Genomic DNA, 18,534 nt, shown 5'->3' with positions numbered 1-18,534 from the left:
TTGGTTCCTGCATTAATTCTCTTAGGATAAAGGCTTCCAGCTCCATCTATGTTGCTGCAAAGGACAGGATCTCATTCTTTTCATGGCTGCATAGTATTTCATGATGTGTATGCAGCACATTATTTTAACCCAGTCCACTGTTGATGGGTATTTTGGTTGACTCCATGTGTTTGCTATTGTGAATAGTTAAAAGCTCATTTCTTATAGCTGAAGACTGTAGACTGGATTCCTCTCCTCAGCAGGCTCTGATCTTTGCAGATATTCTATATGCACAGGCACTTAGGGGAGATTCCTAGGGAAGTTCATATCATACTTTGTAGTTTTTGTGATGGCCTCCTAAGAAAGTTAAAACTCTTCCCCTTATTTTATCTTTTCAACATCACCTGAAGGTAATTCTCTGACAGATACTGTGATTCCTGCTTCACAGAGATCACAGCCAAGAAATAGGAAGTGTAACTACTTTGCTGTAGTTCATTCAAGCAGTTAAAAGCAGAGCTTTGGGAGGAATCTCAATGTGTGAATTACAGTCTGGTTTTCTTTCTGCTCCATCAAACTCATAGAATTTTCACCTGCTTATCCTGCTACTCGCTCAAACTCACATCATTTTCACTTTAAATTTAACAACAACAAAATAAGTGATTGCTATAGAACGAAAAAGGGCTGGTTTCATCAATGGTTTTGACATACACATATTGGCCCCGTGGTTTAAACAAAACAGAATAAATAAATGGGACGAAAACCCAAACTATTCAAATCAGGAAAAAGCACCCTCTAAAAGTTAATCTTGTTGATGCAATGTGGTACTGTGTATTGGATTCTGGAACAGAGAGAGGGAATTCATGGGAAAACTGGTAACATGTGAAGGTTAATTTTGACAAATATACCATAATTGTGTAGGGTGGTAGGATTGGGTGAAAAATATACCTCTTTACTTCCTTTGTAATTCTCCAGCAATCTAAACTCATTCATAACATTTTTATATATAGTATATAAAAGTTATAATTTATATAAATTACATATCATATGTATCATATACTAATTTTTATACAATTATATATAACAAACCTGCACATGATTATATATAATATACAACATATATAATATATATACATAATGTATATATAGTATGTTTGTATATATATATGCACACACACACACACACACACACACATATATATGAAGAGAGATAGAGAGTTATGAGTATACATATACCAGTTACAGCTGGGGCTCAGAAGAGAAAAATATGTCTAAATGCAGACCTCAGCAGCAGCCTCAGAAGTCAAGTTTCTTTCTGACTTCTCCTGACTCCTGTCTCTCAGTCCCATTATCCCCTCAGGCTAGCCATAGAAACTAGAATCCTTCTTCTCTACAGTGGATCATGGAAACCAGAACCCCTTTTCCCAAAAGCCAGCCATAAACCCTAAAAATATTACTCTAATTTCTTCCCCCAACCTTTCTGTGTAGAAACTGGCCATAAAGAAATTCCCTGATCTATCTTGTTTGACTATAGGTCCTAAGACCCCCCCACTTCCAGAGAGAGTCCTGCCTCACACCCAGAAGGAAGGACTGCTGCTCAGAGAGGCCAAGAAGATTCTAGACAGACAGGCTTGGCTGGGTTTCCCCATTCAGTCCATCAGTATTCAATCAGGCCCTTTTTGTCCAATCCTATTTCTACACAGCTGTTTATACTTTGTTGTACCTAAGCATAAAAATAGACAGTTTTAGCTGAGCACAGTCGCTCATGCCTGTAATCCCAGCACTTTGGGAGGCTGAGGCAGGCATATCACCTGAGGTCAGGAGTTCGAGACCAACCTGACCAATATGGTGAAACCCTGTTTCTACTAAAAATACAAAAACTAGGTGGGCATCGTGGCAGGTGCCTGTAATCCCAGCTACTCAGGAGGCTTAGACAGGAGAATCGCTTGAACCCAGGAGGTGAAGGTTGCAGTGAGCCAAGATTGTGTCACTGCACTCCAGTCTGGGCAAGATTGTCTCAAAAAAAAAAAAAAAAAAAAAAAAAGAAGAGTTTTCCCTGTATCTTTGGGTCCTCATTCTGAAGGCCCCTGTGTATATACATTAAATATATTCATATGCATTTTCTTCAATTAATCTGCCTTTTGTAAATTGATTTTTAAGCAAAACTTCAGATGGCAAAGAGGAATTTCTCCACTTAGCAACTACCATGTGATAGACAGATACACCAATAGATAAGGTAGATAGATTTAATTTTTTATTATATATATTATTTTCTTAGTTAACTAAGTGATTCTGCATTCTCAAAGTCAAAGTAGGGATAACAACACAAAATCTCTCAGAGGGTTGTATAAACATTGTTTCTTGTAATAATAATGGCTAAATTTACTTGATCATCTATTACACAATATGGATTGTGACAGGCATCTTATTCACTAAATCCTTATGTTCAGACCCATGAAGGAACAACCATTTCTGTCCATTTTATAGTTGCACAATCTGAGGCTTAGAGAATTTTGGTTATATGCTGACAGGTCACTCATTTAGTAAGCAGTGGAGTTACAGATAAAAATCCAGGTTTGTCTGACTGACTCCAAAGCCTGTGAATTTAAATAGTTCTGTGATATCACTATCTCTGCAGCAAGAGCACTGGTGGCAAGTTGTCTATGCCCTGCCAGAAGAGATCACACCGTATTTGTAGACCACATTTAGTTTCTATACCCTATTTAGAAACTCAGAAAGATACACATGAACAGTAGAATTAAAGACTGAGGCACCGAGCTAATTTTGTACCTTCCCAGGAGTTGATCTGTGCATCATCTTTAAGGTGAAAGGCAATGTCCTAGGATGGTTTACTTGGGCTCACCAGAAGCCAAGGGGTGCACCTGGTTGTCGAGCCATGTGAGACAGTGGCTGAAAAATATGGCCCTTAAATAGCAGATAGTAGCCAGGTGCAGTGGCTCATGCCTGTAATCCCAGCACTTTGAAAGGCCTAGGCAGGTGGGTGGCTTGAAACCAGGAGTTCAAGACCAGTCTGGGCAACATGGTGAGATGCTGTCTCTACAAAAAAAAAAAAAAAAAAAAAAAAGCCAGATGTGGTGGCACACACCTGTAGTCTCAGCTACTTGGGAGGCTGAGAGGGAAGGACTGCCTGACCTGGGAGTTTGAGGCTGCAGTGAGCTATGATTGAGCCCCTGCACCCCAACTTGGGTGACAGAGACTTCATATCTTAAAAAACAGAAAACAAAGCACATAGTTCCACAAAAATCCACAGGCACATCCAAGGTCTGTGTATTTTACAACTCAAATGTCAGCGATCTATTCCCCTCTGGGGAATTTGCTAATATCCCAGAACGCCAGGTAATGGAAGAGATGTCTTATGAGAACATGGCTTGATGTATAACCACTTTGAAAACAAAACAAAATAAAACAAATCTCCTGCAGAGGCCCTAGAAATATCACAGCCTGCAGAGATTCCAGATCCCCAACGGAGCTCCAAGCCACAAATGGCCACCTGGTGGCAACAATTCTGCCAGGGGTAAAGAAGTGGCTTTCCTCTGCTCAGGTAAGATGCACAGAGCACCTGCATTGCAGGCCAAGGACTATGGGGGCAGCTGTGCCTGTGGCCCCTAGATCTAGCCACTTACTGACCACCTGAATGTATAGTGTGGTACACCAGACATGCAGCTAGTGTTAATAAACTGTCACACTCAAGAAATGCTCTGTTGGAAGCTCTGAATCCACTATGTGGAACATCACAAGATTCCCATCTTTTATTAATAGTTCTAAGTCGATATTCAGGACCTAAACAAATGTATCCACAAACATAATCTTGTATACTTTTCTAAAGTTATAAAGGGAGAGGTTTTGCAACAGTCGTGGCAAAAAAAAATGTTTTAATTTTTTTTTAACAGATGATAAACACATCCGAGCATACACTGCCTATGGAAAAACATGTTGGAGGAAGCATGATCACACATTTGCAGGCATGTGTTGATGAGCAAGTACCCTTGCTTGTCAGATGGTGTAGCTTTGAGCCTCCTTCCTCCAGCAATATTGTGTGGAAAGTTAGATGCACCAAATGTGTCTGCCAGGCTGAAAAAGCACCAAAATCTGCTCTCCTGGGCACCACCCTCATTAACATTGAGCAGAGTTCAGAGGAACTCAGAGGGTGGACACTGGATGCTTCATTCATTCAGCAGACATTTATTAAGCAATGACTTGCTATGATCAGGAATAATGGTGCCATTTCACATGTCCCCAAAACTATCCAAATGTGTGACTTAATACTAACTCTTGATTCTTACCATCACTCTGTAAGGCAAGTAACCCATTTCACAGCCAAGGAAAACTTTGGCAAAGGTTACATAGCCAGTCACTGGTGGTATTAGGTATAGTTCTAGAAACTTTCCTGCCAAATGCTAGGCTTTACTGATTTTCACATTCCCAAATGGGACACAAATATATACAATGGAGATTATGCAGTACAGAAACTCACACCCTCCAAAGATAGCTTAGATAATACACACTGAAAGCTCTGATTGTATGCCAACAGAATCCCATAGAGAACACAGTGAACGGGGATCTTGCCCTACAGAAATTAAAGGTCTCAAAAGACAGCTCAGCTATATCCACATGCCAGGCACAGTGGCTCACACCTGTAATCCCAGCACTTTGGGAGACTGAGGTAGGAAGATCACTTGAGGCCAGGGGGTTGAGATCAGCCTAGGCAACATAGCAAGACACGCCTCTATAAAAAATAAGAGATAAAAAAATTTAGCCAGGCATGGTGGTGCATGCTTCTAGTCCCAACTACATGGGAGGCTAAGGCAGGAGGATTGTGTAAGCCTTGGAGGTTGAGACCATAGTGAGCTGTGATCATGCTACTGTACTCCAGCCTGGGTGACAAAGTGAAATTGTGCCAAAACAAAACAAAAGAAAACAAAACAATACACCCACAGACAACTGTGATTAAGTGTCAACAAAAATCACAAGAAATGTCTTTTACCTGGGCAAACCTGCCCTGTGCCAATAGATTTTGACTTGGGTTTTGAAGGAGAAATAAACTTAGGAAAGTTGGAGAATGGGATATGGAGGAAAGAAACAAAAAGCAGGTGAAGGAGTATGAATTATTTTTTCTGAAAATTTATGAGCAGAGAAAAAGCCATGGCCTAAATTTAAAATTTGGTAGAGTAATTGTCCAATTCACACTTTTAACATCTTGATGGCATGTTGTGATGATGTTCTCATCACAGAAGGATGATGGCTGAGTTACTCAATCTCTCCAGGCAAGCGAAGAGAGGATTCTTCTACAATTTACTCCAAGACTCTTGTTAGAAACAGCTGTTTGCAAACCAGGCTTCTATTTTTCTCCTTCTGAATGCTACCCCACAGCAGGTCAAATCACTTTTAATAGCAAGAGCATATGCTAGTCATTCTTATGCTTGATCTGGGCAGAGTTTTATGAAATATTCTGTTTTTCATTTTTCTCCTCAAATTTCCCCATTTGAGATAACACTAATTTTCTGAATTGAGGCAAACCACGTTGAAGTGTGTGATAATTCATGCTAAATGTTTTCTCACCCAAGATGCTACATTTTACACTCTCCTTGATTTATTCATGCCAAAGACTAAAATCCATGAATTGCAGATGGGAAATATAACAATATTTTTCAGGTTCTACCAATGTATTATCCACCTATTATGAGGGCAAAAATAAGGAACTTTCTGATACCAGTTCTTAAATGACAGGTAAAGAATTGAAGGATATCCTTAAAATTAATGGACACAGCTCAAACAATTAAGAATGACTCCTTAAGCAATATATCCAACTGCTAAGGAATCTTAAGTCAAGGGTTGGCACATTTTTTCTCTAAAGAGCCAGATAACAAATATTTTAGGCTTTTTGGGTAGCTTTCTCAACTACTCAACTCTGCTGTTGAAGCAGCCAGGAATAAGACATCTACAAATGAGCGCGGCTGGGTTTCAATAAAACTTTATTGAGAAAATCAAGGGCTGGTTTGCATTAGGCCCACATGCTACAGCTAGGCCAGTCCTATTCTAATTTACTAAATTTTGATTTTTGGGTGTGGGGTGAGGGCATCAACTTGAACCTTATTTGATAATATTAAATCCTTCAGTATTGGGGGGCAGTGTCACAGCAAGGTCTACTAACATTTTTCTTGTCACTTAATTAAACTCCTACTTAATATTGTCTGCAAGAATGAAAAACGAAAAAATATATCTTAGCCTGGAATGCGAAGCTAACCATGTCCCTTCTGGGGTCCACCTTGGTTGAGCTGAGTGCCATGAAAATGTCCTGGTCAACAGCTCATTCTCTGCTCTTAGGAATTTCTGCTCTTGATGTTTGCTCTGCTAGGCTTTGACCCTGGGATGATTAATATTGAGTGTCAACTTGATTGGGTTGAAGGATGCAAAGTATTGTTCCCGGGTGTGTCTGTGAAGGTGTTGCCAAAGGAGATTAACATTTGAGTTGGTGGACTGGGAAAGGCAGACCTGCCATCAATCTGGGTGGGCACCATCTAATCAGTTGCCAGCATGGCTAGGATAAAGCAGACAGAAGAACATGGAAGGACCAGACCAGCTGAGTCTTCTGGCCTCCATCTTTCTCCTGTGCTGGATGCTTCCTGTCCTTGAACATCAGACTCCAAATTCTTCAGCTTTTGGACCCTTGGGCTTACACCAATGATTTGCCAGGGGCTCTCAGATCTTCGATCACAGGCTGAAGGCTGCATTATCAACTTCCCTACTTTTGAAATTTTGGGAGTCAGATTGGTTTCCTGGCTCCTCAGCTTGCAGATAGCCTATTGTGGGACTTCACCTTATGATTGTGTGAGTCAATTCTTCTTAATAAACTCCCTTTCATATATACGTCTATCCTATTAGTCCTATCCCTCTAGAGAACCCTAATACAGCCCCCACAGCCAAATCATTACAAAACTCCTTAAAATCCTGGATAACAAGCCTCTCCAAATTCATTAAGCCTTCTGTGGTCATGTAATATTTTCCTACTCTCAATTTCCACAGTATTTTTCAGGCTGAAGTTTATGGGATATAAAACAACCAATTCTATGCATGTCTCATTCCAACAGGAACAACAGTATTTCAGAACAAACTATCCAATGCACTGTTAAATCAACTAAAGTAATAGTGTAATCTCTTCCAAATAGATGGTACTCAATATATTTTGTGAAATAAATGAAGTAATGAATTAATCAATGAAGAGTATTGTTGTGGGAAAAAAAGAGAAGCCTACAGGTAAATGTGATTAAAAATTCCTATTTCTAACCTCTTCTGGTCTATTTTGCTAAATGTTTCATTTCCTAATACACTGCATTTCAAAAGTTTTCTCCACCTGAGTCATATACTAAACAGCTTGACCTTTGACTATCAGTAAAGAAACTCTCCCTGCATGTCATCAAAGAAAATGAGCCCATAAGCCTGAGCTATGCCCACTCTCTGCCCTCACAGAACCCAATTTACCCACCTTGGCCACATCTTTCTCACTTTCCCACCTCTTTCCTGTCCCAGAATCTCAACCATCCTTTCCTGTGCAGCATGCTTGACCACATAACTTCAGTCTCATCCATCTCAAAAGTGAAAAATTCAGCCTCTGATTACTGGATCACAATCTCCTGCCTGCCTATGTGACTTTTTCAACAACATGTGCAAGCTCTGCTGCATTTAACTGTGAAGTATTAAGGTCCCATGTTTTGTCAACTGAAGCCAGTGCAATCAAATCACTCTGCCCATGGCAATGCCTGAGATGGTGGTGATTCAGCAGTTGGATTCTCTGTTGAAGTGGACAGTCCCAATTATTCCAAATGGCACTTCCATTTTCAGGGTGTTTGCTAATGTTAACCCATCTATCTGGTCCCTACTACCAGCACAGATAACCCGCAAGGTAAAGCTCAATGCCTGGACATGATACCAAGTCTCCATCACCTGACACTGTCAGTCCTTGCTCATGCATTTCTTTCTTTCTTTTTTTTTTTTTTTTTGAGACAGGATCTCACTTTGACACCAGGCTAAAGTGCAGTGGTGCAATCAAGCCACACTGCAGCCTCCACCTCCCAAGCTCAACTGATCCTCCCATTTTGGGCTCTGGAGTAGCTGGACTACAAGCACATGCCATCACATCTAATTTTTTTAACTTCTGTCTGCTTTATCCTAGCCATGCTGGCAGCTGATTAACTATGTTGCCCAGGCTGGTCTCGAACTCCTGGGCTCCAGCAATCCTCCCACCGTGGCCTCCCAAAATGATGAAATTACAGGTATGAGCCACTGCACCCAGCTACGCTTTCATCCCTAGAAATACTGAGCTGCTTTTTCGCTCCCCATAAGTATTTCACACCTGCCTACTGTGTACTTCCCACCTGTCCTCTCCTAGCCAACACTGCAAAACGTCAACCTGCAAAATGTCAGCTCCTTCTGGAAGGTTCTCCAAATTCCCAAGTTGGGCTAACTGCCTCTATCATTCTTTAACAGCTCCCTTACCAGTTCATTACACTGAAGTGGTGTCTTATATTTCTATCCTAAAAAACCAGTAGAATTTAGAGGCATTCTGTATTCTAGTAGAATTTAAGTTACTAGCTTCTTATAGAATGTCCATTAGCAGCAGTCACAGACCCTTTATCCTTTGCCTTATACCCTAGCAGTTAGCCCTGTGCCTGGTATGTTCTACAGAATCAATACATAAATGCATGTCAGTCAAATTCAACCAAATGCATAAACAGATAAACAAGACAGATGTAATGCTCTTTCAAACGTGAAAACACTGTGGATACCTGCTGGAGGACTAAATACCAACACTAGCATGAAAGGGCAGCTTTGTCTACTCTTGGGAAGCCAATGAAAATGATTGCCAACATCATTTGAACATTAACTACCTTGTAATAATCTACCACAGCCAGTTGCTACTATTTTTTTCTCACAATAAAAGTATCAATTGCTCTTTGAAAGCTGCGTTATTGCATGAAGGAAAGAGATGTCAAAATCAGTGACTGTAAGAAGCAATTCATAAGTGACACGGACTCAGGCCATGTGTTTGGCATTTGGCCTTAAGGTAAGGAAAAAAAATGCCCAAAGAGTACTGCCTTCCATGCAGCCATTAGGGAATTTTAAAAGCATTTCTCTGCACATGAAAAAATAGTCTATATTCTTGAACACTCTGGAAAATATGATCTCCCACCCCCACACTTCTGCAGAAGCCATCTATAGAGTTAATTTATCCATTCCATTGACATTTATTACTTGCCTGTAGGCAGAGAAAAAGGGAGGGAGGAAGAGCCTCCTTCAGGGTGACCTTGACTTGGGAGAGGGATGGAAATGAAGCCAGACGTAGGACTATAACTGTTCTGTTCTAAGAATACAGGAAATCTTATAGTATGAGGAAAAGGCAAAGAACTCTAAATTCAACTAAAAGAAAATCTTAAGGAAGTTATTCTGGTCCCATCTAAGAAATGATATTTTAGGAAAAAGGGAAGAAATACTCACAGGGAGAGAAGGAGACAGAAGAAAGAGAAGTCTGAGAAGTGTTCACTATTTGTATTAGTCCATTTTCATACTGCTGTGTACAAATACCTGAGACTGGGTAATTTATAAAGAAAAATTTTTAAAGGACTCATCGTTCCACATGCCTAGGGGGCCTCACAATCATGGCGGGAGGTAACAGAGAAGGAAAGGCACATCTTACATGGCAGCAGGCAAGAGAGCGTGTGCAGGGGAACTGCCCTTTGTAAAACCATCAGATCTCATGAGACTTATTCACTATCATGAGGACAGCACAGGAAAGACCATATCCCATGATTCAATTACCTCCCACTGGGTGCCTCCCATGACATGTGGGGATTATGGGAGCTATAATTCAAGATGAGATTTTGATGGGGACCCAGCCAAACCACATTAGAAAAGGACGCTATTTTAAACAGGTGTTAAATCCTGTGATTACTCTGTGTCTGCATAAACCATAGGTGTGTGCTTGAGTTTGCAGCTTTAGAGAACAAGATGTCTTGACATTCAGAAGCCCACTTCCCATAACTAGAAGGAAACCCCATCTTCCTTTTAGGGCATTGTATTTTAACAACGTGTCACTGTGAACTTGAATTCAAATAAGTTTGACAAAAGAATCATAGTTTGCAATAGAGCGGTGGCTGAGACATTGTGTTACACATTCATGGTATTTCTAGAATGGAAGCAAAACATTTCTAATATATCAAATACATTTATTTAAAAAAGGAAATTCCTGGAGTAGCTCCTGACATGCTTGCAGGGTTGTATGATAAAACTGGGGATCCTAATCATCATTCAAGACCTTTGAGGCTCCCTTTCTGACCTATACCTCTTGTGTCTCTGAGCCCTGGTGAACTATCTGTGAAAAATGTGATGTCTCTCCTTCTCTGTCCCATGAAGCCTCCCTGGAATTGTCAGTCAGGGGTCACCTCTCCCTGCTCTGAGGCTCCACAGCCTTGCATATGTAACTTTCTTAAGTAACTATTACTCTCCAACCACTTCTATTATTGTGATTTATGTACACATCTCCTCCTCGGCAGTTGCTAGGCTATTTTCGAACTAAACAGGCACTAAGGGAGAGAATGAATGAATGGATGAACTAGAGCGTGGAATGCAGCCTGGAACTCCAGTCTTTAGAGATGCTGGCATCTATAAAATGGAATAAAAACAACTCTCTCCACATAGGCTATAGCCTCATGGAAATAAGACTGAAACACCAATGAGATGGAGCAGGGATCCCTCTTAGGGGCCTGCTGGGATCCCCCAGGCATGGAAATAAATAAAAATCTTGAGTTCTTTCAAAGAAAATTCCAGGCACCTAGCTAGCTTTGAAAAGTAAATGAGCAACTGATAAGCAAGAAAGTAATCATGGAATAAAGTAATAGACAAGGAAGTTAGAGCCATACAATGTTTAGTTCCCTATAATAACTAAAGATAACACTTCAACATATGTCCCAGCATTGTTTTTCAGAAAGTGGACTCCTACCAAGTGGAAAATGCCATCTGCTGGCACCTAAGCTCCAGGTAAAGAGGAACTGAGGACTGAACTCTGACTGACGTTCTTTGTCATTCCAAATTTCTTCCCAAGGGGCCTGGAGAAAGCCATGTCCACAGACCAGATATCATGTTTGATTTTGTTGACCCCAAGTGTTCAGATAAAGCTTCACTTCCTTAACCAATCGCAAATCAGGGAATCTTTGAATCCATTTATGACTTATGGGTGCCCCTCTTTGGGATATCCTGCCTTTTTAGGTCAAACCAAAGTATAACCTCCACATATTGACTTATGCCTTTGCCTGTAGCCCCGTCTCCCTGCCTTTAAAAACCTTTGCTTGCAAACCATTGGGGAAGTAGAAACTTAAGTGAGAGCTGCCTCATTCTACTGAAAATAAACCTCCTTTTCTCCCATTGCAAAACCTCGGTGTGGATATTTGGCCTTACTGCGCTGGGTGAGTGGACCCCAGTTCAGCCCGGTAACACCAAGTCTTCATATATTAGAAAGACACATTTCCACTTTTTACTACTCTTAAAATAACATGGCACACAGAGAAGTGCTGAAAGACTGATAGCTTACTGGGGTTATTCCTGTTCAGGTTAAACACACAGGTTCATTAATTGAACCCACATTACATATTGATCATGTGTCCTGCACTGAGCATGGTAACAATGGGACCCAAATGAAGGAGCTGGAAGGAGGTCTGAGCAGCCTAGGAAGGTCATCCAGATGTACCTAACAGGCATTTTTTTTGTGCTAGGTGCTAGGTAACAAAAGGTATAGGAGATGGTTCCTGCCCCTGAGTACTCAGCCTGTCATAGGGCTCCAGATGTGCACATACAGATGTAAACAGAGGCATAAGGCTTCATAAGCTACCTGCAGCCCAGGGGACAGACTACAGTAGACTCTTTCTCTTTGCCTCAGGCATGGTATAATTTGGCCTTACTAAGCTCCCTGTAGTTTGCAGAACAAGCTATTTGCTGCTTCCCCTCATTTCCAGCATGACAAAAGAGAACAAGGAGTTGGAAGGGCAGAAAGAGATATAAGGAGAGTAAGAGCAGATGCACAGACCCACTGGTGACTCCCTTTCTAGCCATGGCTCCTTTGCAAACATTCCTGTGAACCCCTCAGCCAAGTGAGGCTCTTCTTCCCTTGTACCAGTAGTATCTTGTGCATGCAAGATGTCTTGACATCCAGAAACCTACTTCCCATAACTAGAAGGAAACCCCATCTTCCTTTTAGGGTGTTATATTTTAACAATGTTTCACTGTGAACTTGAATTCAAATTGCACTGAGTCTTCCAAGGCTTCATGCCATCATTGCCATCATCTACCCACCCACCCACTGGTTCAACATGACTTCCTTCAGGGCAGACACCATGTTTTATATTTACTGTTGTGTTGGGCCCAATGCCAGATACATAGAAGATAATCAATATTTCTAAACAATTTGACAGATAAAAGCATTCCCTATATTACCCGTTCATATCTTTGCAGGCAAACTGTGATTTGCCCTCCCCTCTTGGCTAAGGCATCATCTCTTCTTGTACCTTCAACCCATATCCACTACAGATTTGGCTGGGGAGTCCTAACCCTTAGCACAAATACACCCTTTTAGGTATCATATCACTTTATGAAATGGGGCATGTTATATGTCATGTAATATCTGTCATATAAGGTAGACATTAGAAATGGATATATTAGACACTAGATATGTCTAATATATATGGACATTAAACATTAGATATGTCTAAGTACATCAGATATGTCTAAATGTATATATTAGTCATTAGATATGCCTGTCTTATATTGGCAGAGCATACACTGTATAAGCCAGTAGCTGGGTCTCATCGAGTATCTCCAATGACTAGCATGATACACAATCCACCATGAAAATGGCTCAGCTAACACTGCAAAAAAAAAGTTTTGAAAAGAAGTGTCAGCTCAAAATACTATTGTGGGTTCACAAAGGTAGAATAATGGTCTCCCAAAGATGCCCTTGTCCTAATCCCTGGAACTTGTGAACAGGTTACACCCTATGGCAAAAGAGACCTTGCAGATTAAGTTCATGATCTTGAGATGTGAAGATGATGTGGGATTATCCAAGCGGGCCAAACATAATTTCAAGGGTCCTTATAAAAGGGAGGTGGGGGTGTCAGAGTAAGTGAAGGAGATGAGATTATGGAAGCAACTGTCGGATACAGGCAGGGAGGTTTGAAGACAGTGAATTGTTAGCTTTCAACAAGGAAGGGGCCATGAGCCAAAGAAAGTGGGAAGTCCCCAGAAGCTGAAAAAGTCAAGGAAATAGATTCCCCCCAAGAGCTTGTAGAAGGCCCTACTGACATCTTGATTTCAGACCAGTGAGATATCCATTTTGAACTTCTGAGTTCTAGAACTGTAAGTCATAAATTTGTTTTAAGCTCCTAAGTTTGTGTCAATTTGTTACAGCAGTGACAGGAAATCCACAGACAGGGGTAGAGGAATTTTTGTTTTAATCAGTTACATTACATGAGGCTATATTTACATGTGGAGATACATACTTTCATTCTAATGTCTTGACACTGGACACGGGCTTTTAAATTCTGTTGGAACCAGAACAGAAATGGTCACTTTGGCCTTCCAACTGTCTAATCTCCATGAAAAAGGGAAGTCCTATCTATTGTCAAGTAGCAGAATAACTATGGAAAAGCTCTAAAATCAAGAAAAAAGTGACCAGCGGGTGAGCTGAGAGGCCAGACCAGCATTTCTCACCTTTATAAATCCTGTTACTTCCATACCAGCATTTCTCACCTTTATAGATCCCGTTACTTCCGCCATGAATTTCTCCTTTGGAAGACACTTCTTCTACATGTGCTCCCTGGTCCGATGTAAAGTAGATGAGGGTATTATTAGCCAATTTCAGCTCATCTAGAAGGTTCAAGATCTGCCCTGAAAGGGAAAAAAGACTCCATTTAAAAATAATACATATTCACAAAGCAAAGGAATATGGTCGTCCTACTCAATGTGTGGCTAATTTCTCAAGGTGGAAAGTAAATGTTCTTACATATTGGAGTTTATGCCAACATGAGATGTGATGCAATCAAGACTGGCTGTGGCTAGGTTCTTAGAACAGACACCAAGATTCATTGACTTGAGTGCCATTTAGAAGCACCATTTGAACATCTGGGTATCATTAAGTGATTCTGCAGGGAGATCTGAGAAAGTATTCTAAAAGTACCAGGTTCATTGATGGAGAGCCACTTGGAGGCAGGTGCCAGAAGAAAGAGGCTGAAAGGTTGCTCTCAGCAGCTAGTGTTGGCTTTAAGGTTGTAAAGAAGTCTCATTTTTCCTTGTTGGATGAGAAAACTAAACCAGCGATGTTCCTCTCATGTGAACAAATATGTATTTGGGCATTTTATGATGAATATCCTCTTTTAATACTTATGGTAGATACCCAAGTCTAAACTGTCCCTCACATGAATCTCAATATTCCTCATTGATAGAGGAATAGTCAGGAGTTATTCCCCAAGTCCAAACTGTCCATCACAAATATCAACATTCCTCTTGTCCTCACCTTCTTTCTCCAAAACTAACATTGTATTCCACCTCCAGATAACCCCTCAAAAAATAATAGTAGCAATAACAGTAACAATATTTGTGACCATCTGTTGAGCACTGTCAATATGTAGAATATGTTGTTACATATTCTCTTGTTTAGACCACACTGAACCCTATCAGTAAACAGTACTGGCTTCATTTTAGGGGTAAGAGCAACAACAATGCTGTAAAGGGGCAACTTACTCAAGTAGGAGAACCAGAAAATAAGAATTAAAATCTGATTTAAAACTAAAAATGCTCAAATCCTAAACAGGTGAGTAGATAGACTAAGTGAGACTCACAGAGGAGTAAAAAGTACACTAGAGAAAAAAAAAATCTTATGAAGATACATCCTGAAATACCCGTGGATGAAATGGAGGTGGTGAAGAAGATGATAGCTGCTGTCTTCTTCAAAAGAATGCAGGAGGAGAAGAAATGAGTATGAGATATAGATTCAACAAGATTAGTCAGGAGTTAATAATTGTTAAATATGGGTGAAGGGCATATGGAGGTTCAATTTTACTACTCCATTTCTGCATATGCTTATAATTTTCCACTAGAAAAACAGAGGAAAGTTGAAGTTTGAAGGAGTGGAAACACAGACTTTCTGATTGGGAAGTTATCATCCAGCTCTCAAATCAGAAGACAACAATGGACAAACTTGAGGTATACAACGTACAATTTCCACAGGACTCTACAATAGTGACATGCTGCTTATTGAATTTCATAAGTCAGTGCATACTGCTAGGCTTCAGTTGATAAATTAGATCCTGACTCCATTTCGTAATGTTTGGGTGCTACGAGTTTCTAAGCCTCATCTCTCTCTCTTCTGTTTGTGCCATGCTGGCTGATAAGAAATCCTGGGTGCTCCCTCATTCACTGCCAGTGGGAGGTTGGAACTATGCAAGCCCCTGTCTGCATGCAAGAGATCCTTTTCCCAGCTCCAACTCCTAGTCACCATAAAAGCAGAATCTGTTTCTTTTCCATACTCTCTCAAGCTATTTTTTGTACTGGTTTAGTACCCTGCTGTATTAGTCTGTTCTCATATTGCTGATAAAGACAAACATGAGACTGGGTAATTTATAAAGAAAAAGAGGTTTAATTGACTCACAGTTTCATGTGGCTGGGAAGGTCTCACAATCATGGCGGCAGGCAAGAGAGGGAACCAGCCAAGCAAGAAGGGAAACCCCTCATAAAACCATCAGATCTCATGAAATCTATTCACTACCATGAAAACAGTAGGGGAAATTGCCCCCATGATTCAATGATCTCCCTCCGGGTCCCTCCCACAACAAGGGAATTATTGGTGCTACAATTCAAGATGAGATTTGAGTGGGAACACAGCCAAACCGTATCACCTGCTCTCCTCAGAAAGCCATATTATATGAGTAGTAAACCTTTTCATGTCTTCTTAGTGTGTGGGTGCTGTCACTGGTCTCAACATGGAAATCAAATTTTGGGTGGGCTCTCAGTCACACTAAGATGTCCACAACTGATATTCTACAATGGCACCAGGCATCCTGTGTGGTAGAAATAATTGAATATAGATTTTGGAATACATCCTACCCAGCAGGTAAATCACACCCTGTAAAGCCAGATCCTTCACTCAAGGTTGCACTCACACCTACTTGGTCCAGAAAAGGATAAGGAGAAGGAATGCAGACTAAGCTGCCCACGGAGGTGGCAGAGATGATTTCTGATGCAAAAACAACACCCAAGTCATTTGTGGCAAGGCATATTTTTGCTATTTGATTGCAAGTGCCATGGGCTAGAGTATGTTCAATCTTTCTCAATTTTTAACTCAAATGATAAACATTCCCAGAACCCACACCATATACGTAAATGTCATACTCAGAACCAAGGAATAAGACACCCGAGGGCCATTTTAGCAATTTGTCTCCCATGATAAATCATGATCAGGCAGACATTTATTGTGGTGTTATCTGGTGCAGCTAAGCAAACCACCTGTGCACTCAGGCTTGGGGTTGTTTGGCTGAGACACTAATTTAAGCCTAATTACTTTGAAAATGGTAATTAGCTTAATGAGTTGAAATAGAAGGGAGCAATAAGGCGCTATAACCCCTGTTTATACATTGAAAGAAAAATGTCCCCTTTTGCTCATATAACAACCTCTGTGTAAAATAACACATATTAGGCAGGTGGCAGAGGGCTTAGGAATTTGCTTCCATATATTGTAGTTAGTATTTGGTGAAGGGCATGAGACCATTCGCCTTCCTTTGAAACAAAATTCATCTTTCTATATGTAGAAGTATCTTCACGCAAAGAAAATGCTGCGAAGAAATTTCCTATAAAAATGCATCTCCCATGATAATTCATGTGCACACAAAAACCCACACACAAATATTTATACCATGTCTATTTATAATTGCCAAAACCTTGGATGCAACAAAGCTGCCCTTCAGCAGTTGAATGGATAAGTAAAGTATGGTACCTCCAGACAATGAAATATTATTCAGAGCTAAAACAAAATGAGCTATAAAGGCATGAAAATCATGGAGGGATAATAAATAGACATTTCTTTTTTTTTTTTCTTTTGAGACGGAGTTTCACTTGTTACCCAGGCAATGGCGCGGTCTTGGCTCACCGCAACCTCTGCCTCCTGGGTTCAAGCAATTCTCCTGCCTCAGCCTCCCAAGTAGCTGGGACTACAGGCATGTGCCACCATGCCCAGCTAATTTTTGTATTTTTAGTAGAGACGGGGTTTCACCATGTTGACCAGGATGGTCTCGATCTCTTGACCTCGTGATCCACCCGCCTCAGCCTCCCAAAGTGCTGGGATTACAGGCGTGAGCTACCGTGCCCGGCCATAAATAGACATTTCTAAGTGCAAAGAGTCAATCTGAAAAGGCTACACACTGTATGATCCCAGCTATAGGACATTCTGGGAAAGGCACAGCTATAGAGACCATAAACAGATCAGTCCTTGCCATGGGCTTCAGAGAAAGGAGGGATGAAGAGGCGAAGCACAGCAGATTTTTATGACAGTGAAACTACTCTGTATGATCCTGTAATGGTGGATCTATGCTATTATACCTTTGTCCAAACCCATAGAACCCTAATGGAAACTACGGACTTCAGTTAATCACAACATATCAATATTGGCTCAATTATAACAAAGGTACTAGATGAATACATAATGTAAATAATAAGGAAACTGTGTGCAGGGGAGAGTGTATGACAACTCTGTACTTTCTGTTTAGTTTTTCTGTAAACATAAAACTGCTCACAAATAGTCTATTTTTTTGTTGTTGTTGTTGTTTTTGAGACAGGGTCTCACTCTGTCTCCCAGGCTGAAGTGCAGTGTTGCAATCATGGCTCACTGCAACCTCTACCTCTTGGGCTGAAGTGATCCTCCCACCTCAGCCTCCTCAGTAGCTGGATTACAGGTGAGTATCACCATGCCTGGCTAATTTTTTGTATTCATTGTAGAAATGGGGGTCTTGGTTTGTTGCCCAGGCTGGTCTCAAACTCTTGGGCTCAGGCAATCCTTCCACCTCAGCCTCCCTCTGCTAATTTTTAAAATGCCTCTCTAATGCAATTTTGACTCCCAGACTTCCTCATGCATTCGTTCAACATGTATTTATGAAGTACCTGTCTTACACAGGCTATGTGCTAAAGGCTGGGTTGCCACAGAGTTTTCAGGGATAGCTCTTATCCCCAAAGCCAAGGCCAGCTACACCCTACTTACAGTTTCTCCTCTTGCCTATTTTTAAGTCCAGACAACTTTACAGCTGCATTTATTATACAGATTCTCTCAATTGAAATATTCTATATCCTTCCCCATCTTAATACTTCTCCCTGGATATTTCCTACAAATTCCAATATTTCCAATGACCATGATAGTTAACATGTCCTCATCAAAGTTTATTCTTCATTGCCTAGAGTGATCACTTTCATTAAAGGTGCCCTCTACAACTGGGCTGGGATTAGTATAAGAGA

The 18,534-nt window shown here is 40.7% G+C and overlaps 1 protein-coding gene across 3 annotated transcripts in view; it reads right to left on the bottom strand.

The window, feature by feature from the left end:
• Positions 1 to 18,534, bottom strand: part of STS (steroid sulfatase) — a 200,158-nt gene that overhangs the window by 37,764 nt on the left and 143,860 nt on the right. For all 3 annotated transcript variants that reach the window (XM_074391851.1, XM_010336161.3, XM_039475472.2), the window contains one exon: positions 13,789 to 13,926. In XM_074391851.1, coding sequence (XP_074247952.1) covers positions 13,789 to 13,926 — 138 coding nt within the window. The remainder of the gene's footprint in view (positions 1 to 13,788; positions 13,927 to 18,534) is intronic.

This window comes from Saimiri boliviensis, chromosome X, assembly GCF_048565385.1.
Source record: "Saimiri boliviensis isolate mSaiBol1 chromosome X, mSaiBol1.pri, whole genome shotgun sequence".
Lineage (NCBI taxonomy): Eukaryota > Metazoa > Chordata > Mammalia > Primates > Cebidae > Saimiri > Saimiri boliviensis.
Note: the sequence above shows the minus strand (reverse complement) of the source record. Positions and strands in the feature narration are given on the sequence as shown.